Source organism: Trachemys scripta, chromosome 2, assembly GCF_013100865.1.
Source record: "Trachemys scripta elegans isolate TJP31775 chromosome 2, CAS_Tse_1.0, whole genome shotgun sequence".
NCBI lineage: Eukaryota > Metazoa > Chordata > Testudines > Emydidae > Trachemys > Trachemys scripta.
This window is the reverse complement of record NC_048299.1, coordinates 194,276,649-194,299,543: the sequence shown is the minus strand read 5'-3', so window position 1 is coordinate 194,299,543 and position 22,895 is coordinate 194,276,649. Positions and strand designations below refer to the sequence as shown.

General features: G+C 41.4%; 1 protein-coding gene across 3 annotated transcripts in view; it reads right to left on the bottom strand.

Moving 5' to 3' along the window:
• The window catches only part of CEP76 (centrosomal protein 76), a 42,075-nt gene that overhangs the window by 5,337 nt on the left and 13,843 nt on the right, over positions 1–22,895 (bottom strand). For all 3 annotated transcript variants that reach the window (XM_034762580.1, XM_034762581.1, XM_034762582.1), the window contains 5 exons: positions 21,575–21,672; positions 19,834–19,962; positions 17,807–17,998; positions 15,380–15,546; positions 7,378–7,711 (listed from right to left, as the gene is read on the bottom strand). In XM_034762580.1, the coding sequence (XP_034618471.1) occupies positions 7,378–7,711; positions 15,380–15,546; positions 17,807–17,998; positions 19,834–19,962; positions 21,575–21,672 (920 nt within the window). The remainder of the gene's footprint in view (positions 1–7,377; positions 7,712–15,379; positions 15,547–17,806; positions 17,999–19,833; positions 19,963–21,574; positions 21,673–22,895) is intronic.

Sequence of the window (22,895 nt, the reverse complement as noted above, 5' to 3'; positions counted from 1 at the left end):
GTCATACCGGCCAAGGAGAGCTTGGTAGTTGGCTACCTCAACTGGAGGCCGGAGAATGAATAAACTTTGCATCCAAACAAATCCAGCCTCTTTGAGTCTTTACACTTAGGAGTGGCTCCCAGTTAGCCTGGTCTCTCCCGCTCATTAACAGCTGCTACTACCAGGGAGCTTGGGGCCGGGTGGATATATAGGTACACAGGACTCTTAGCCAGCACAAAATACTTTCTTTCTACCCTCTTGGAGATGGAGGGATGGGATGAAGATATCTGCCACAAGACGTTTGTAATCTTAGACATCACTTCATGGAGGGGCAGAGCCACCCTAGCCGGTGCCGTTGAGCAGAGGACATCGAATAGGGAGTCCAATGGTTCCTCCAGCTCCTCCATCTGGAGCCCCAAATTAGAGGCAACTCTTTCCAGCAGTTCCTGATGAGCTGTAGCATCATCCTGAGGAACCGGGTGAGGGACTCCTGCAATTGCCTCATCGGGCGAAGATGAGGAGGAAGCCGGCGCCACAGCGTCTGACACATCCATTGGTGGTCCAGCTGGCTGATTCCTGGGGTCTGCATGAGCCTGAGGGGTTCCCTCCTCAGAAACAGCTGGCTCTGGGAGAGAGTGGGAGAGGCCCCCGCCACCGACCTGAACCTCGTGAAGGCTAGGTAAAGCCCTATGGATACCAGGCAGCCGGCCACTGGCCCTGGGGCCTTGGGGTAGTTGGTGAAACCACCGACGTCAAGGGGACCGCTGGTCCTGGGTTTTGGCCCACCGGCAACAACTCCTGTACAGTGCCGGAGCTCAAAGCTGAGTGGTTGCTCTCAGGTGATCATGAGTGAGTAGATCAGCGATCCCGGTCGCTGCGGTGCTGGTCACTGCACCTGGACGGGGAGCTCTCTGCTTGGGACAAGTCCCTTCTGTGATCTATGCCTCACGCTGCTCAACCAGTACCGGGATCCAGAGTGGGACAGTTGCCGGGAAGACCTTCCCCCTGACCTAGGGGATCCACGTCGTGGCGACACATACCAGCGAGCCGATGACTGAGACTGACTGAGACTGACTGTCCTGGGCCTGTGACAAGTGTGAAGCACTGGGCCAGTCCTGGTGCTATTGATGTCGGGAAGGGCGGACCTCCGCCGGCCTGTGTCAAGTCACCGGCGAGGCGTGCCTTGAGCCCTGCGGTGGGTGCCCTGAGTCCGAAGACCAATGAAAGTTTAGCCGAGCCTTCCTCTCTGCCTTTGAGGCCTGGTGGCTCCGTGCAGGTGAGCGCTGGTGGGACAGCCCCCACAATGGGGAGCGGTGCTGCTGAGATGGGGACCTACAGAAAGGACCCAAGGTGGGTTTACCACTAGACCAGGGTACCGCTGTACCCAGTGTGGGCAGCCCCAGTAGCGCCAGGATATCCTGCGCTGCCTACAGGGCCTCGGGCGTCGATAGGACCTCTAACTGATCAAGGCCTTCATTACTGTCCAACATGGCAGGCATTTGTTGGGGTGGGCTGGACCGCTCAACCTGAGGCTTTGGCTCCCCCTCCTGCCCTCTCCTTCCCCTTGTGCAATGTAGGAAATCTTCCTCTCCTGGTCTTCTTTTGCCGCTTGGCAGGTGCCGGGGAGTGGGATTGGCGTCGATCTGTTGACAGTGCCAATGGGGTGCTCCGCACCAACGATGTAGTGCTCGGGGTAGAGTTGAACCTTGACTGCTCCAGTGCCGGAGTTAGAGCCGACTCCATTAGGAGCGCTTTGAGATGAAAGTCTCTCTCCTTAGTCCGAGGTTTGAAGGACTTGCAAATACAGCACTTGTCGCTTATATGCAACTCGCTGAGACACCTTAAACAACTATTATGCAGATCGCTGATGGGCATTGGTTTTGTGCAGCAATCGCAGGGCTTAAAACCTGGGGACCGGGGCATGCCCCATCCCTAGGCTTAGTCCCGTTCGGGACCAACCAAGTAAAAACACTCTAAGACGAACACACTAAGGGAAACTTAACTATGTACAACTATTTTACAAGAAAAGTTTAAAACACTGAACGAAGCGAAAAAAGGCTAGCCGAAGCAGCAGACATTCCAGCACAGTCACTGGCGGCAAGAAGGAACTGAGGGTTGGGGGGAGCTGGCGGTGCCCCTTATACCATGGCATGTGCACACCACTCTAGAGGGCTCCAGAGCTGGTCCCCTACGGATACCACTAATGGAAAAACTTCTGGCACTGGTAAGCACACTCGCCTAATATGGAATGGACATGAGCAAGCACTCGAAGAAGAACCACAGTTACAGTAACTAACCGTTTCTTCCACAGTGGTTATAAGCAAACTAGTCAGTATCTTTTACAATAAGTACCAGTTTCTTCTTCTTGTACTGTAGATGCAGCCATGTATTCCAATCAGGTGACTCAGAAGCAGTATCCACAGGAGGTGCGGCTTCGAGTCTACTTAAACAAGGACCACCTTCCCAAAGTTTGCACTTGCTCTAGATGCCACAGTACTGGCATAATGGTTCGTAAATGTATGTATTTACAGGAAAGCCCAGCAAATATCAATATAGAGACTTCACTTAAGAATGCTATTGATGTAATTTATGATCTTGTAGACTGAGCCTGCAGCCATAAAAGGGGGATAGCTGAAGCTATTTCGTATGCAGTCTTGATGCAGGAAGTTATCCACTTAGAGATCACCTGGAGGAGACTGCTGGTCCCTTCATATGGTCTGCATACAAAACAAACAGATGAGGCGAAGCCCAAATGTGTTTAGTCCTGTCCAAATAAAAGGTCAGACATCGTCTGACGTTCAGTGCTGCTCCTCTGGAAATGAATGCGGCTGTAACAGGGCGTAGCAGGGTCCCCTTTGCTCCTGCCTCTGCTCTGTTCCAAAAACCACTCAGAGACCCTTAGGTTCAGCAATCACCGGTGCAGTTTATTTACAGCGTGCAATCCCACCACCTTCTCACCATATACAGTTTGGGGGTTTCAGCCTTAAGGGCTTCTCAGTCTCTCTAGCCAGGAGAAAAGAGCTCCCACCCTCCGGCTTCCCCCCCTCTCCCCTTTCTGTCTACCCCCTTGGCTTCCTTCCTCTGAGGCTTTTATGCAGCCCCAGGCTGCTTAGGCCGGCAGCTGTTTCCCGTTTGTCAATCAGGTTCAGGTTTCCCTACCCAGCTCCAATTTAACTCCCTTAATTGGAGCTGGTGTGACAGAGGGCTGGCTCAGGAGTCCCAGCCCAGCACCCGGTCACAGCGGCTTATGAAAAACAACAACAAACAAAAACAACCACAGGCAAATATACCATCTAGTTTAAAGAAAACCGAGAGACCACTTTAGACACAAATTTTGGGTGCAGCCATGACGTCATTTTGTCTTTGGAGAACTGGGTATAAGGAGGCTCTGCCATCAAAGTCTGCAACTCTCACACTTTCCTTGCAGATGTTATCGCCAAAAGGAATGCAGCTTTTTGATGTAAGAGAGGAAATGGGCAGGATGCCAGAGGCTCAAATGAAAGTCCCATGACAGCCACTAAGAGAGTGTTAAGGTCCTACAAGGGAATGAGTTCCTGCACCAACAGAAGGAGACGAAAGATTCCTTTCAAGAATCTCACCATCATGGCACTGGAAAACACCCGTCTCACATGAATGGGTAGATGAAAGGCTGAGACTGCTGCTAGATGCACCCTCCGTGAGCTAAGCATAAGGCCTTATGACTAAAGATGCAGCAAATACTCCAAGACATCTTGGACACTAGCCAGCATCAGCTGAACTCCGCAGGCCAATGACCACACTGAAAAATACTTCCACTTTGCCAAATAAGGCATCCTGTGTCAAACAGCTGCCAAGCATCACTCATTTTCCTTATTCAGCCACAGAGCTTGGGAGCCACGTTGGGAGATGTAGGGAACTGAGTACAGAATGAAAAGTGTGACCATGATTCTGCATGAGCAGGTCAGATGGAGAGGAAGGGATATGGAAGGCAGAACTTACACATCAGAAGGTCAGAAAATCAGCATTGCGTTGGCCATGCTGGGGAAATTGAGCTTGGCCCAATCCACTTTCAGCTTTAAGATGACCTGTGGAATGATCGGGATCACTGGAAAAGTGTACAGGAAAGCCGATTGCTAACTGAGTTGAAAGATATCAATCAGGGAGCCTGGCCCGAGACCTCTCAAGAGCGGAATAGACGGCATTTCCTGTTGTCCCTTGTAGCGAACAGGTCAATCATCGGGATGCCCCACGCTGCAAAAGATGACTTGCAGAACTCTGGGCTTCAGAGACCACTTGTAGTTCAAGGAAAAATTCCTGCTGAGATGGTCCATGAGATAATTTTGGTCCCTGGGCAATTATTGGCTATTGGAGTGATACTCTTATCGATGCAGAACTGCCACAATTTGACCACCTCTCAGCAGAGCATCCTAGCACGTGCTCCCCCTTGGCTAGTCACATAATACATTGGGGTGGTACTAGAAAGCGAGACAGCATTGTGGATGGCCCGAAGCTCCAGGACGTTAACATGCAGTGGAGCTTCCTGTCCCGACCACAGGCTCTAAAAACCTTCAATGACTCCAGATGCGCTCCCCAACCTATCAGGGAGCAGTCGGTGATGACAGTTCTGGTTGGTAAGTGTTGAGTGAAGGAGATGTCTTGATATACATTCCCCTGAATCATCCACAACTGAAAGAAGTCCAGGATCAAACAGAGGGAGGTGGATCAACATGTTCAAGAGATGAAGGATTGGACAGTGAACAGTCCTGATCCATATCTGAAGAAGGTATAGGTGCAACTGAACCCCCTATGTGCCTGCAGACATGTGGAAGGTTGAAACCGCAGATCGAGACAAAGGCGGTGAATTGTCTAGAAATGGTTGGTTCGCAGAAATGCTCTTGAACTCTTAGAGTCTGTTAGGGCCCCAATTAACTTGATTTTTTGAGTGGGACCAATATTGACTCTCTGGTGTTTAGGATGAGACTCATACAGTTGAGTAAGCAAAGTGTAATATGTAAATGAGAAAGAACTTCTTCCCTGGACTTGCCTCCCAGTAGCCAGTCATCCACATACAGAAAGACATGGATTCCCTTTCTCCTGAGGTATGCCATTACCTTGAACATACATTTCGTAAAAACTTTGGGAGCAGAAGAGAAGGACTGTGTACTGAAAATGGTGGTTCGCCACATTGAATCGGAGAAATCTTCTTCAGGAGAAATCACCATGTGAAATAAGCAGCCTGAAAGTCCAGAGCAGCAAACAAGTCATTCTGAATCAACACAGGAAGGATAGCCGATAGGGTAACCATACCTCATTCATCTCATATTTGTTGAGGTTGCAGAGGTCGTGAATAGATCTTACCCTCCCTTGGATTTGGGAACCAGGAAATACTGGGAATAGAAGCCCTTACCTCACTGTTCTGGAGAAACTTCCTCCACTGCTCCCAAAACTAGTAAAGAGTGGAGCTGCTTGAGGAGTAGTATTTCATGAGATGGGTCCCTGAATACAGACAGGGAAGGCGTGTTTTGGCGGGCGGGGGAGGAGTGGAGAGGAACTGGATAGTATAGATCGATCTGACGATGCTTAGGAACCAGCTATTGGTTGTAATCGAGCCCCAAACATTGTCAAAAGTAACCCAGCATATGTCTGAACAAAAGTGGGATAAAGGAAGCGATGACTGGAGCACTGCTCTGGACCAAAAGAGTCAAAATGGGCACTTGGGGTGCTGGTGAAAGGTGTGTCAACTGGCCAAACTCTAGACCCAACTGCCTCCTCCTCCAGGATCTACACCCCTTTCTGGGGTAATCCCGCTGTTTTGAGGAGGAAAAGGGTGCCCAAAGGTGCTTTGTGGATGGTATTGTTGCTGCTGTTTGCCATCGATGAGGCGCCTCTGCAATGAGTGTATATACACCCCGAAGGAACATAGGGTGGCCCTAGAATCCTTGAAGGAGTGCAAGGTCTCATCTGTCTTGTCTGAAAACAACACCTGGTCGTGAAAGGGAAAATCCCCTGTGGCCTGCTGCACATCGGGAACAATGCCCAAATTCTGCAGGGAGGAACGCATGTGCAACCCAATGGGCACGGCTACTGAAGATCTCCAATCCCAGGCACACGGGGCACTGCTGCACCTATAGTGGAGCACCCAAAGTGACACTACTCGAAGAAACTGCAGCAGCACTCTCGGAACCTGAGGGTGACCTCCAATCCGACACAGGCCTCAGTGTTGAAGCAGATAACGTGGCCAGTTCAAGCAGGTGATGCTTCATGTAAAGGTCCTTTGCCTTTGTCTGAGTGCATTTAATGAACAATCTACAGATCAAATACCGATCTGTGATGTGGGCCTCACCCAAGCACAGCAAGCTCCATGTGTGGGGATCATTGTTGGGGGTCACTCCCCCACACGACGGACAATGTTTAAACCCCAGTGAGGGCATCATAGGGGAATACTTAACTAAATACAACTAACACTAAGGGCACTATTAACTATATACTACTAGGAAAAAAACCCCAAACACTAAAATTGTGGGAGACTGTGATGTTTAGGCCACACAGAGCTCCGACTCTAGCCACGGGCAATAAGAAGAAACTGAGGGGGGAGACTGGGGAGGTGCCACCTCTTGTAGCCAGGGGAGGGCTATAGCCATGAGACGCAAGTGCTGCCCTATATGGGTACTGCTAGGATACAGAGTTCTGTGGCTCTGGTGTGCTGGGCGCATACACACCTAAGTGGAATACACGGCTTCATCTACTCTAAGAACTAAAATCTTTCCAGACTATACTTCTGCACTGGCGAAATGTAACACAGAGTTCTTCTAAAGTTAAGAAAGAGATGAGCCTAAGAGGGGCTTAAATCCAGGAATGCTCTATCCAGGAGGTTATATGTGGAACAAGGTGTAATTTTTTAAATAAGTATTAGCCAAAACTTACAGAAATTAACGTGAAGACTTATGGGTATATCATAAAGACTAATCCCAAGTCTTTAGCAGATGTTTAAAGATTAACCTATTTAAACTGGCATTTCTTCAAAAATATATTGCATTTGCTTTTAAAAGGGCTTCTTTACACCCAATGCAGAAAGAATCAACCGCAGCACATTACTGCACTATAAGAAATCAGTTAAACCGGAGAAGAGACAATTCCAACCTTGGAAGGTACTGAAATATTTTTAAACTTGTAAAGTACTCAGACATTAGAGTGATTAAAACAAATACAAAGTTTGAAATTGCTTGATGCAATCTTCTCCAACAGTTTCTTTCAGTCACACAGACTAAATAGTGGTGCAAGGGTTACTGCTGGGATCATGTACTGTAAACCAAAAAGCCAAACCAAAACACCCCCCTCCAAATTTTTAGACAAGTAGATACTAAAAGCTTGTTACCTCATTTATTTGGCATACCAATGAAAAACATTAGAGAACACTACCTTTCTGTGTTCTGACACCAGTATTCTCAGCTGTAATTCTATCTCATTGCTTATTACTGCAGCATCTATTGTGGAAGCACACAGAGGGGGAAAAGGAGGAAGTGAAGTTGTGGCCCCTGGAGAACACACAGATTTGATTGCTTCTCCACTCATTGGTTTCCATTTAGATTCATCATGCAGGTCAAACACACAGACTTCCACTGCATCGGAGGGCTGGCAATTCCCCAAGAACTTCTGATGATTGAAGACACATCCTACTGTTCGATAAGGATACATTGGCTTGGGTTGTTCAACAAGTGGAGGGTCATCAGGATTGATAGGATTGTGGATGTATCTGAAGATCAAAAAGATGTGCTATTATATTAAGAATATTTTAAAGTAAATAAATGTTTACTTTATTGGGAGAGCGTTACAAGATAAGTATTTAGCTGGCATAGAAATATAGTTAGATTGTTTCACCATGAAAGAACCTTGCATCACAAATTCCTTTTCTTAATATACGGTAATTTAAATTGCCTTTTTTTTTTTTTAATGTACAGAAAAAGGTACAATTAGCAAATGAACAGTTTTCTTTTAATTTAGAGAAGCAGCTTGTTTTGAAGCTTAAAAATCAAGCATGATTACTCAGTCAACTACTCAACTGATGGCAATTAAAATGAACTTTTCAACTGTTTCAAGAAAGAATAAGAACAATTACTTCCCTCTTCCCATTAGATTTTCAGAGAAACACATTTATCAACAGGCAATAGTAATGCAGAATTGGAAAGTCATTTTCAAAGCTGGACAGTAATCAGTCCCTTTCATAAAACCAAAAGTCCTAATTCTTCAAATTCATGATCATGTAGTTATTCATGTATCACCTTTCATTTCAACAAAACCACCATAATTTGAAATGATATTGCATAAAAAATAAAATATTTAATATTCTTCTTTAAGCAGTACTTTTCAGCTGAAACTGTTAGATAACAGATAACACTTATCTTTGAAAAGTCTTTTTATGACTCCCATTGTCAAAGCTAAGAACTCAAAGTCATTATAGTATTATACAGTGCAAACGCACTTTAAAAAGTTAGCCTTTTACAGTTCTCCTCTGATGCACTTTATATATTTCATATTAATAGTTAGGCTGAACACCTGGACTAAACAGCCATCATTCACAAGTAGTACATTATACATTTAGAATGTTTTGCTTAAAGAGGTGCACTTAAATAGTTTAGGACCAGCAGCTGGCCTACTTTGCAAGTAGTATCTAGTTAGGAAAGTCCTCCAAATTCTCAAGGATTCATTTAGAAAACAAACTCGTAGCAATTCTTGCTCAGAATTTTTTTTTTTTTTTTTTTTTAAAGAAAAGGCAACATTCCCCTCCAAAAACCCCAACAATATGGAGGTGTGATGGGGTGTCTGTCCTCCCCGCCCTCCACCTGGCCTGAATGGGCTAATGTGGGTTTGGGATGCCAATTAGGTTACCTGGCTGCACCAGGGAGAGCCAGGCTTAACAGATCATGAAGCCCAGCTGGGCAGGAGCAGGCTGAAGAGAGGAAGTTTGTAGCAGAAGGGGGCTGCAGGGAAAGAGTCTGCAGTCGCTCTCAGGAACAGAGAGGTGGTGAGGAGAAAGCCTGGGAACAGAGTAAAGCCTTGAGGTCCTAGCCATGAAAGAAGGATCAACCTAGAGAAGTTGCAGGGCAGAAAAAGTAAGTCATGCAGGGAAACAACAGCAAAGAGAGAGGGTGCTGTTGGTTATAGGGTCCCTGTGCTGGAACCCAGTGTAGTGGGAGGGCCTGGGTTCCCCTACCAGCCACTGGCAAAGTGGTATGAGCTTGGAGTTGGGGCCAAAGACCCTCTTGTTAGGATATCGTACAATTTTACGTCTGACTTTGTTCCCTGGAAGGGAAGAACTAAATTGTGACCTGGCCAGAGGACAAAGTTACAGAAGAGAAACCACCACAATGACAGAGTGATCATCAGCAGGGAGTGCCATACAGGGAGAGAGCTGCTACATCATGAAGACGTGCTCCTGTGATAAATGAACCCCTTCGCAGGGGGCTACCAAAAGAAAATGTGAATGCTCCCCTCTTGGCTCTGCAAAGGTGTTAACCATGAACCATTCCAGCAGTTGTGCACATTCCTAACTATGTACTGTAATTATGCAATTACAAAAGTATATCTAATGGAAAATTACAAAAATTGCCCAGAAACCACATTTTCCAATTTTAAAAAACAAGCATTGCCCAATAGTGTATGGGTTGGGAGTGAGCTAACAACCCGCTCCCATAAAAAACAGACATTGTTACAGTTGCTACACTATTGGTTAGTTCAACAAACTCAATCCAACTCAGCTCAATTATAACAGACCTAGATGGGAAATCATGACATGAAGAGGCCAATCCCACAAGGAAGCTACTATGCTGATGAGTTTGCTCTTTCCTAAATCCATAACCAAAATTGGTACATGGACTGTTCAGACATAAGCCTGATGAAATGATCCAAGTAACAAAAGAAATAGACAGATATTAACTACATATACTAGGCCTAAATAAAATGAGAAGGCTAATGTCAGGACAAATAATTTTGTCAAGTGAGAACATTCTACTATATCAGGGATCAGCAACCTTTCAGAAGTGGTGTGCTGAGTCTTCATTTATTCATTCTAATTTAAGGTTTCGCGTGACAGTAATACATTTTAATGTTTTTAGAAGGTCTCTTTCTACAAGTCTATAATATATAACTAAACTATTATTGTATGTAAAGCAAATAAGGTTTTTAAAATGTTTAAGAAGCTTCATTTAAAATTAAATTAAAATGCAGAACCCCCCGGACTGGTGGCCAGTCCCGGGCAGTGTGAGTGCCACTGAAAATCAGCTCGTGTGCCACCTTTGCACACGTGCCATAGGTTGCCTACCCCTGTACTATATCTTAGGCTACTGAATGACACCACCAGTGACATACACAGAGATGGCATGGGTTTGAAACTATCAAGGAAGGAAGTCAAAAGCCTGACAGAATGGGCACCAGTTTCAAAGGCTTATAATACTTTTAGACAATTTCTGGAATATTGATGTATTATTCCATGTTATGTTCCAACAAATCAAGCTAGTCAGGAGGAAAAAAAAAATCTTCTATGAGAAGCTACAGAACATAATACACAAGGTCCTGAAAAGATATGTTCTAGTAACTGGAAATGTGAATGCTAAAGTAAGGAACAGCAACACTGGCAGGCAAGTAATTATGGGGAAACAAGACTTTGGTGAAGTGAACGAAAACGGTGAAATGTTTGCTGATTTTTGTGGAATGAATGACTTGGTCACTGGAGGAATTATCTTCTTACACCATATAATTCATAAGTAAGTTGGAGGTAACCAGACCACAGATCATGTTACAATTTGGCACAAATGAAGATATTTAGAAGATGTATGTAGCAGGAAGGGGCAGATCTGGGAATGCACACTAGTGATAGCTAAATTGATAACAGAAATAAGAACAAAGAAGAGATCTGAATAACAGGTGTCTAGATCACATCACCACCAAACTAAAACAGATGACAACACAAAAAGCTACCAAATAGATACGAGGTACTTCAAGATTAAGATGATGGAACAGCAGAAAGCAAATGAAAACAGGTAAAGTAAACTTTCACTAAAACTTGTGAAGGAGTGCTGACATTCATGGAGAAACATCACAACAAAATGGTTATATGAGGATATATGGTAGAAAACAGAAGATGCAAAATTAAATAAACTAAAATCTAGCAAGAACAAGAACACAAGATGCGGTGACTCCAGGAGAAATACGCTGCAAAGAACAAAAAGAGTGTTAGGAAAGGCAAATTAAACTTTATAAATAAAATGGCAACAGATGCATAGACTACTCAGCCCAAAATGACACGAAGACACTGTACAACATCATTAGACAGTTGTCAGAAAGAAAAACAAATACCAACCGATCTGTTCAAGACAGTGAGGGCAACTTAACAACAAAGACGTCAGAAGAACTAAATACATGGAGGAAGTACTTGAGTCAACAGCTGAATGGCAACCCAGTGGCCAATTTCCCAAGTACAGAAGAAAAAGAAGAAGAAGAAGAAATGGACGATGAGCTAGGATTTATCAGGAGAGTAGAAGTAGAGAAAGCAGTCAATCAGTTAAAAAGTGGAAAGGCACGACGACCAGATAACATTCCAACTGAGGTCCTTAAGGCGGACTTGAAGAACACAGCAGACATTTTGATGGGTTGATTATAAAAAAAGAAAAAAAACAAAATAGTAAAAAAAGGGTCACAAATTGAAGCTTTCAAAGAAAGGAGACCTCAATCAGTGTAAAAACTAGAAGGGCATTCAACTACTGTCTATCCCAGGTAAGGTACTTACCATTTTCTTTATTCTGGCTAGTATAATAAAAGTGTAGATTTGAGGTTATAATAAGAACAGACAACAATTCAGACAGGAAAAATCATGTATTATCATATAGTAAACCTATGTATCATCATAGAACTGTTGATCAAATGACAGTCACCGGTTTATATGAATTTTACTGATTTCCAAACCCTTTGATACAATGACAGAACAGTTTGATGGAAGTTGCTATGCCACTATGGAATCGCTCAAAAATTTGTGAACACAGTTCCGATCAGCTAATAAAAAAGGAAATGCCAATACATGACTAAAGCATTCAAGGTTACTGCGAGCATCAGACAAGGATGTCTTTTGTCATCCATGATCTTTTTACTGGTAGTGACTGGTTAATGACAAAAATCATAGAATACCCAAGCGGCATTCAATAGACTCTCACATAGAGGTTAGAGGACCTTAACTTTGCAGATGACATCAATTTGCTATCCCATATGCATAGAGACATGCAAGCCAATACAAATGATCTCCAGGCCAATGCACCATTAGTAGGATTGAAAATCACCACAGAGAAAATTAATACCACGATAATTAACACACAAGAAACACCAATAACATTTTCTGGGACTGACTTAGAAGAGACCCAATATTTCACATATCTTGGCAGCACTGTAAGTACAACATGTGGAATAATCGAAGACCTTAAAGCTAAAACAGCAAAAGCCAGACATGCCTTTCTATCTCTACGGATGATTTGGAGAAATATAACTCTTGCCTTCCAAACTAAACTTTGAATATTTAACACCGTTGTGAAGTCGGTCTTATTGTATGGTGCTGACACTTGGAAACTTATTAACCTTACTATCTAAACTCCAGTTTTCCATAAACAGCTGCCTTAGACAGATGCTCAATACCAGACAGCCAGGGGAAAAAAAAAAAAAAAAAGAATCACAAAGAATCTGGAGGAGAATGAAACAGAATGAAAATGGAGATTGCTGTGACGTAAATGGAGAAAAGAACCAAATAAGATAGGTGTTGGACTGGAACTCCCAGGGCAAGAGATGATGAGAGAGACCAAAAAGAACATGGAAAACTGAAAGCAATTAGAATGACACAGGAAGAAGCCAAGACCTCATCAGGAGACCAGCAAACAGGGAAGGCAGTGGTGAAGGCCCTATGTTCCACACAAAAAAAGGAGAGGGAAAGAGAATAAAATATATCTTTAAAAGTAGTTAATTTGACATTGTTCTTTTAAAAGCAAATGCAATCAGATGTAGATGAGGGGAAGGCCAGTGCTCACACAGTCAGTGGTAAGAGTGCTCCCTAGTTAATTTTTTTTTTTTTTTTTTTGCACATGTATCTTTCTGCTCCGGAGGTATTATTACTTGAACAATGCAATATCACATAACAATTGGACAAGAAAGATTTTAAGAAATATAACCTACATACTCTAAAATACAGAGCATTCTATGCTCCTCCAAAATGACTGAAGTGAGAGAATGGCACAGCAACATTAATTCACTGACTGAGCTCTTTGAAGCTTTAAGAGAAGCAGTTGCTCATCAGCTGACTGCACTACATAATATGAACTAAACAACTGATACATTTCATCCAAGTATGAATAAATGGATTGTTACCCAGACTGGAAGTTTATGTAAGAATGTTCAGTGAAGGTGAAGTGGGGGCAAGAGTGTAGGATTTCATGTGATCTCATGCTGGTTTTAAACACCTTCCATCTGCAGAGCAGTAGTGATATCTTGGCGCATCACCAGCTGGTGAAGTAGGACACGGTCTCAAACTTTGAGACAGTGATATTCCAAACAACTCAGGTATAAAGAGCAGAGCATCTGTGCCAGGTCACTGGTGGCCAGTGGACACAGAGTGAGTTGCTCAGTAAGTGGGCCGAAGAATCAAAGATCAGTCTGGAACCAGACCAGGCCAAAGTCAGAATCCATTACCAAACTGAAAGCACGGGAGAGAACCGGGGTTAGGAAGGGACAGGGTCTTGCACCGGGGTCAGCAAGGGTCCTAAGCTGAAGACAGTAAACCAAGATCAGGATCAGGAGCCAGACCAAGGTCAAGAGCTAAGAGTCTGGAATCCAGGCGAGTCACAGCGAGCAGCAGTGAGATGGGGGTCTAGGACAAAGCACACTAGAGGTCTGTGTTCCTCAGACAACTCCCAGAAATGGCCTCCTAGTTTATATGGAGAGTGCCAGCCAATCAGGTAATCATGGAGGGCTGTCACTCATGCCCCTTAGGACAGGACTTCCTGCAGGGCTTAGACTCTCAGTACTTCTTGGTGGTAACTCCTCCTGGGCTCATGATTGTGATAAGGAAATGGCACTTGCCTCAGACCCAGCAGCCCCTTGTTCTAGTGCCACGGGTTTTTACACAGAGACCCAAAAGATGGGTGTAATGTTGCACTCTATATGATTTTATGGACGTATGCTGATGAGTGCGAATATAATGTAACTAAAATATGCTTCATGCAAAAGGTCTCTTGTAAGGCATCATTACAAAGTTTATAATCTACTGTGGTCATTCTATTTGTATAAATGTATCACTCTTGTATCTGAAACTAGAAATATAAAATATAATTGTGAGGGCCTATTGTAATTATGCAAGGTGTGGGCCATTAATGGTGGTTTGGAACCTTGATGGCTCCCATTAACCAGGACAATTGACCGTGGATGGCTCTGTTTGCAGGCAGGCCTTCCTGTGAGTTAGGCTGGGAGGAATGAAGGCTTGGGGTCTTACAGTGACATATGATCATGTCACCTGAACTGGAATCCATCTTTAACCTGGTGTTTTTCCATTGAGAAGGAGGGGTGGCAACCCAGAGGGACAAAGGATTATCGCCTTATGCAAAAGATATATAAGTGGGTGGAATAGAACAAAGGTGGGAGCCATCATGAGAAATCCCCTAGCTACCACCTGAGCTGGAACAAGGGCTGTACCAGAGGAAAGGATTGTGCCCAGACTAGGAAGGCATCCAGTTTGTGAAAGAAACGTATTGAAACATCTCTGAGGGTGAGATTTTATCTGTATTCAGTTTTATTACTGTATTAGGCTTAGATTTATTTTATTTTATTTTATTTTACTTGGTAATTCACTTTGTTCTGTCTGTTAATACTTGGAACCAATTAAATCCTACTTTCTGTATTTAATAAAATCATTTTACTTATTAATTAACCCAGAGCATGTATTAATACCCTGGGGGGCGGGGGGAACAGCTGTGCATCTCTCTCGATCAGTGTTATAGAGGGCGAACAATTTATGAGTTTACCCTGTATAAGCTTCATACAGGGTAAAACGGATTTATTTGGGGTTTGGACCCCATTGGGAGTTGGGCATCTGAGTGTTAAAGACAGGAACACTTCTGTAACTTGCTTTTAGTTAAGTCTGCAGCTTTGGGGCACATCATTCAGACCCTGGGTTTGTGTTGGAGCAGACTGGCGTGGCTGGCTCAACAAGACGGGGTGCTGGATTCCCAGGCTGGCAGGGAAAGAAGGGGCAGAAGTAGTCTTGGCACATCGGTTGGCAGACCCAAGGGGGTTTCTGTGATCCAACCCGTCACAATGGGGACCTGCAGTAACATCACCTATGTTTGGAAAATACATTTTACATTATCTTAATTCCCCTTAATCTCATTTTACTCACCTGTGTCCTGTTAAACTCTCCCAAAAAGTGATGGTTCCATCAGTCCCACAAGTCATTACCCATGTGTGAGGGACTCCTTTTGCTTTTGTTCCTACACAAACAAAGGCTTCCAATCCATACCCAAGGAGAAGACTGCACAAAAGGTTAGCATGATCTTCACAGTCACCCTAGATAGCGAATATATTTATTAACTGCATGAACAGAAATTGGCAGTAATTTTTAAGGCTTCTAATCATGATGCATCAAGCCTTTTTTTAAAAATAATTTATCTACAAAAAGAGCACAGCAGAACAATAGGGTATTTTTAAAAATGAGAAGGGTGTGTGTTATCAAGTATCTTGCAATTCTTTTGTGAATATATTATTCATGAAAGATGGCAGGTCTGACAACCATAGAGACTGTACTACCCAGAGGACAGGTACAGCAGAGAAATAGTAAGAAACAATTCATACATACAATAAATACTCTAGGGCAAGTTCATGCATTAACCCGCCAGTGTGCCTCAGCTGCATTCCAGAAGCAATATTTCTAAGGGGCATGAGATATGTGCCACTTTTCATCCACGTTACATTTTCATCCTCCTGAGGAGACTGACAGTTTTATTTGTGGTGGTTTCATCATGTGGACACCTGACCACTAGGAACTAGACTGAGATCTCCAACTCACTTCACAGACAAACTTATGATTCTATTCTGGTGGCCTGTTAAATCTCTCCACCTGACAAGTCTCTTAGTTCTCTGTGAGGTATTGCTTCATTTCCTCTAAGAGTGACTAAAACATGCCCCCAAAAATAAAAACAAAATTTCATTTTGAACTGAAACAATCACTGTGATGCAATTTTTAAGAAAACTTTTGTTCTGTGTCTTGCATCACACTCAGGATATGAGTATTATTTGAGAATATGTCTATTTATTTTATTTTGGAGTGACTTTAAACCAAAACAGGAGCTGGAAGAACATCAACACAGGAAGCAGTCCTCTGAAATAGTAAAGGTACGTAAATCAGGCAAGTATCTGCTGGAAATATAACAAAAGCTCTACTGAATTATCACACACCTAAGGGTAATAATTAAGCCAATTTACAAAACAATTTAAAAATAGAGAAAAAAGTTTTAGATTTTATTTCTCAAGTTTTTTTAAGATAACCATTAAGCAATTAAATATATTTTTTTAAATCTCTAGAATAGTTAAAAGAAAATTAACACCGGTAGATACAACTCTCAACTACAAAAGAACATCTTCTTTCAGAAGTTGTAAAGCAATTCTTTGAAATATATACCTAATAATTCTGAGAAGGAATTACCGTAAATACTGACAGTGATCTCAGATATCCCAAAGTCAGCTGAGATTTTACAAAACAGTGACTCAAATATTAGATGTCAGAGTTTTGCATTTCTCAAACAAAAACATAGGGTTTCCAAGTTTTTACAAAGAAGATCAGAAGTCGTCTTCCTTAAAATACATGCTCTATTCTCTTTCACCTCTCAGAAAAAAGTTTTCCAAAAGTCCTGCATGAAGCATAACACACCAGTGTAGACAATGAGTCTTTTCAGGAAAATTGAATACTGCATTCCCGAATTATTCTCATGATGTTGTATGTTTTCCTAAATGTATTATTTTATACCCTGACAAGGTTTCAATGCTAATGTAAAAACTCCAAAAAAGCACTTACTGAAAGCAGTGTTGGTGAATCCATAGGGCCCCCACCTAATGTTAGGGGCCATTCTGATGTTGAAGGATAAGAAATTAAACCAAGATTCTATCCATTTGTGCTCATTAAAGATCCCATGGACCTTTCATAGGAATCGTGTAATATTCTAACACAATTTTAACTTGGGAAACTACATTCTGCCTATTTAAATTCTGTCTGCAGTTTCAGTTGGCTATGGTATTCTGCACTTCCTATGGTAAACATACAGGTGAAATTATTTTTTATGATTTAGCACTTCAGAAGTGGGAGCACTTTGGGGGGGGGGCGGGGTGTTCAGAAGATTCTTGCTTCTGTGTTGCATTCTGGGATTATTCGTGATGAAAGAAGATATTTATTCAGATATACAGTAGATGCAATCCATGATAAACTGTACAGTCCCTACTAGTCTAATGTACATTGTGAAAACTGAATACAAAGATTTGTTTCCAACCTGTTTATAGCATATCCCCCCTCCAAAAAGCCAAAAAGAGAGGCTTAAGAGACTTTTCACCTTTCTTTGGATCATTCAAAACACTCCTTGCCTATTGTTTAATGTATTTGTCATGATATGAAAAATACAAGATAGGCATGGGTTATCATTTGTAATTTAGAACATATTCCCTTTGAAATGTGTATATTTTTCAACATATAAAATATTAGCCACTTTAAATAATTAAAAATATAGCACTGCAGTTATAATAACCATATTGTTTTACACAAAGGAATATCCCATTATACCTTATTTCTACACAGAAAAGCCAGAAGGGTGCACCACTGTTCTTGTTTACCGCCACCTCCTCCAATAACAGGGGCTCTTTCATAACCAAGGACGTTAACAAATCTTGCAGCTTGCCTGGGTGTATCCAGCAAACGGCCTGCTCGAAGTGGTCTGATATATGAACATACTGGACGGTTTATCCCATTTTCATCCTGAACATTAAAACAATTGCGATGAATGGGGATTAATCAAAGTTCCATGTGAAAACAAAATCCCATCAATCTTTTCTGGGAATGAACTGCTGCATAGCAAGATGAAACCTGTGTGTGGCTAACTCTGATCTTTTGCTTTAAAAGTAGAAGTCATTTTAAAAAAATTGTTTCTTTGATTTGCTTCTGTTTTGTTTTTAATGCCCTTTTAGAAGCAAACCAAAAAATATTAAAGGAAAATTTGAAATTAAGTTAATTTAGTGTTGGTTAAAAAATGCCAGATTGAGAACAGATAGTCCTTGAATCCACAAAACAGACACAACAAGGCAGTAGCAGTACTAGCTTCAACTTCATCCACCCCTTCTAGGAACGAGAAGTCGCTCAGCCAATCTTTGACAGCTCTACTGAGATTGGTAACAAGGGTGTTAATTTTATTTATAAAGTGCACCCACTCCAGAGTAACTCAGGGTGCCATACAGGCAACTGCAATAAAATTATAAAATCTTTTCGTTAAAACATCACATAATGTAAAATGCAAAGACAAAAATATTAAAACTAAAGAGATTAGTAGCATTAGTCAAAAGTTCCTGCATAAAAGACAAGAAAGGTCCTAACAGTAAACATTCACCAGCTCATTTTAAAGACCTATTTAACATTGTCACATGGCAGTAACCTAAAGGTTTATTGCCAACCAGGGCTGGATTTGAGCTACTGATATACTCTACATCCCAATTCCAATACCTTCCCACAATATTTCAAGGTAAAATATATTGTATAATCATTATTTTTATGCATATTGGGGTTATTTTAATTCATACAAAATCAAGTAGATGCTAATAATTCTTAGATCTTCCTCAATGTCTCCAAGAAATCAGAATGAGAAGACGATTCTGAAAGATCTCCTATCAGGTTATGAGGAATGCCTGCAGCACCAGCTTCTTCATAATTTTAAGACAGTTTCAAGCAGTAAAAAAGTTCACTTTTACCACTGCAATATCACATGGTCAAGCAAAACTAGTAGTAAGTTATACAGGTCATGCTAATAAAACCTTTTAACATACATGTTCTATATTATGTATGCACCACGTAGATTACAGAAAGTGTATTCTAGGAATAGAAGTTTTTAGTTTCTTTTACTTAGGCTTGCAGCTTCAGGAGATAATGGACTTCAAAGATGTGAGATGTTTGTGTTCAAGCCTTGGTCAGATGTAACTTTGGGGAGGGAAATCAGTATTTGGGTGGAGAAGAAAATGTGTCTCTGGCATATAGGTTTAAGAGAAGTGGCAGTTTTTGAAGCTCATCAGAATTCTGAAGGAGATGGAATAGTAAGCAGAGGGCAGGCAGCCATAACTCAGCCATGACTTCCATTTATATACTTGTGTTAAATATGTGGAGGTGGTAACCATGTGATAAATAAATTTACCGTGCAACTTTGACTCTCTCTCTCTTCTGGGATTTATTCTAACATTATAAAACTCTGAGCAGCTTCAATAAAACAGTCCCATGATAATTTTTAAAACTCTAAATTAAAATATTCTTAAAAGTTGTCCTGTAATGTATCTGGCATATATAGATTACATGATGTTTTAGTGTAGCATAAGAACTTGTTTGGAATGACCTGCATAAATCACTTTGAGATTTCTGCAATACTTACAAGTGGAAAAACCTAAATTCATTAGGATGAAATTTTATATCACATCGAAACATGTATTCTGTACCTATAAATATATACTCTTATGCAAAACAGGTTACTTATACCTGTAGTCTATACATACAATTAAAATACCTTAAATTAGGAGTAAAGCAGATATTTGCATCTTTTAGAAGAATTCACAAACCTGTGCAAAGATCTTTACCAGCCTTGTGTTGTGTGAAGGCCGGATCTGCAAGTATTCTCTCCACCACTGCTTAGCATACACGAGAAACAAACGCTCTTTTTCTGCTGTTTTCTGGCGTTCTAAGGCAAGCTACAGTAAAAATAAATGTATTTAACTTTAATATTCCTGATATAGATTAATGCTATGAGAAAAAATTCTAAACTGTAAATGGTCACCACAGTAAGCAGTGGCAGCATCAATTCCTTCCATTCTTAAAAAAATGAAAAAAGAGGACAGCAGCTTAGTATTTAAAATAGTTATGCAAGTGCTGAAAGTAATCTTATTTAGGGTGTGAAATATTTCCTAACAACTAATGAAAACTTAGTGTTATACTTCTTATTTGGATGCTAACACACCAAAGAGCTAGTAGATTTGTCATCAGCGTTGTGTGTCTTATTAATGAAAGTGGAGGACAACCTCTCTGTGTCTTCATGTTAATATTTACTGGCTTTCATCATGAGGGGAAAGGTAGTAAGAAGACAAACACATATGTCATGCATACAAGAAAAAAGTGTGCTGAAGCTACCTTATTTTTCTGCTTAAAGGTGATTAAAATTAGGTTTAAAGGATAAAACGTATATGGTGATGTAATTTGGAATAAAATTGTGAATGATTTTTTTTTTAATTACAAAGGAGAAACAGCTTTGGAAATGTCAGAGCAAAAGCAACCCTATCCCTTTCTTCCCAGCCAGAGATGGATTTGCATGCAGCTGAGTTCATGGATGCAGTGGGGATTGGGTGTAAGCAGTCTGCCAGATATTAAACTCTAAATTGAACTCCCCTTTTTATCAGGAGAAGGAGAAACAGCTGCTTATAGGGAATTTTTAGATGAATATCATTGTTCAACATCAATACTCTTCAAGACAATTTAAAAATCCAGTGTCAGAGAAGAATACTGTGTATACTTCTAGTGAAAGACTCAAGGAGTTCAGTCTATTTAGTTTAACAAAAAGAAGGTTAAGGAGTGATTTGATTACAGTCTATATGTACCTACATAGAGAACAAATATTTGATAATGGGCTCTTCAGTTTAACAGAGGAAGACATAACCCAACTCAGTGGCTGGAAATGGAAGCTAGACAAATTCAGATTGGAAATAAGGGGTAAATTTTTAACAGCAATGGTAATTAATCATTGCAACAGTTTGCCAAGGGTCACGGTGAATTCTCCATCACTGGAAATTTTAAAATCAAGATTGGATGTTTTTCAAAAAGATATGCTCTAGGAATTCTTTTGGGGAAGATCTCTAGCCACTGTTACACAGAAAGTCAGATTACATGATAACAATGGTCCCTCCTGGCCTTGGAATCTATGCCCTGGTCTACACTGGGGAATGGGGGGGGAATTGATCTAAGTTACGCAACTTCAGCTACGTGAATAACGTTGCTCAAGTCGATGTACTTAGATCGACTTACCGTGGTGTCTTCACCGTGGTGAGTCGACTGCTGCCACTCCCCCGTCGACTCTGCTTGCGCCTCTTGCGGTGCTCGAGTACAGGAGTCGACGAGAGAGGGCTCGGGGGGGGTCGATTTATCGCGTCTAGATTAGACGCAATAAATCGATCCCCGCTGGATCGATCGTTGCCTGCCAATCCGGCAAGTAGTGTAGACATACCCTTAGTATCAACACGTCTGAAATTTGACAGCTGGGTGAATTTAAAAACAAAACAAAAACACTCTCCGTACAAATTATGAATTACTTACTTGAGTATTAACTATTTCCTGGGACAGTGTCTTATTTAGCTGTGGATACATCTCAAGTTTGATATTTAGGACTCCAACAGAAACCTTTGATTCTGTACCTTTGAACCAAAATATTGCTTGATCAATTCACTGAGAATTTCAGAGGCATCTATGACATATAGGTCGGTCAACCAAGAATGAACACAGAAAAGTTAATTAAAAAAAAAAAAAAAAAAAGTATGTCCTTCTTAATTTTGAAAAGAAAGAAAAAAAGAAAGATGCAAGTTTTTCTTACGATCATATTAGATTGACGCTTAAATATTTGTGTGTGTACTTTATTATATGCATGACAGCAGCATCTTGAGGCCCCAGTCAAGGATAAGGGACCCACTACATTAAGTATTGTACAAAAAGATTTAAAATCTCCCCCCAAGAAACAGTCATTGCCCCAGAGATCTCACAATTTAGGATTATGACTTGATGTTAACAGGTGTAACAAACAAACAAACAAACAAACGTTTAGAAGAGGATGAGGCAACAGTGAAATTAGCAACATAAGCAACAGTATCAGCTAGCTATTTGTCTAGCTCAGGGGTTCTCAAACTGGGGGTCGTGACCCGTCAGAGGGTCACGAGGTTATTACATGGGGGTCTCAAACCCTACTTCACCTCCAGCATTTATAATAGTGCTAAATATAACAAAATGTGGTTTTAAATTTGAGGGGGAGTCGCATTCAGAGGCTTGCTGTGTGAAAGGGGTCATGAGTACAAAAGTCTGAGAACCATTGGTCTAGCTACATCAAATGGCAGCATCTACAAAATACATCACATGCATGACAACACAGGTAAGACATAAGAGGAGTTTGAAGGAGGACAAGATAGTGGTTTTATGGATTTTAATGTTTTAATGGAGTGAACAAGTGGAAAAATGACAGTTTTTCCATTAATAACTAAAACTTATTCAAATCCTTATGCTCAAATGTTTTTTGTGTACTTTTCAGACCCTCTTCTACCCAAGTGCGTGGTTTTGTGTTAAACTTCTTGAATAATTTTATTTTGTCAGTGAGCTATTTGGTTCTTTTTATTTAATTAAAAAAAAATCCACAGAAGTATTGGAGGTAATATAAAACAATGGTGTGGTCATAGCAGAGTTGTTTTTCCTTACAAAATCTTCTTGTCAGGGTTTTACTCCTTGTACATCAATACTGGACTAATCCATCAAAAACAAAACAAAACAAAACATTTTTTTTTAAATTAGCACTTATGTACTACCTAAAATGTACAAACGGTAATGATTTAATCCTCACATTATTCTAAAATACACAGGCAAGTTGTTCCTGTTT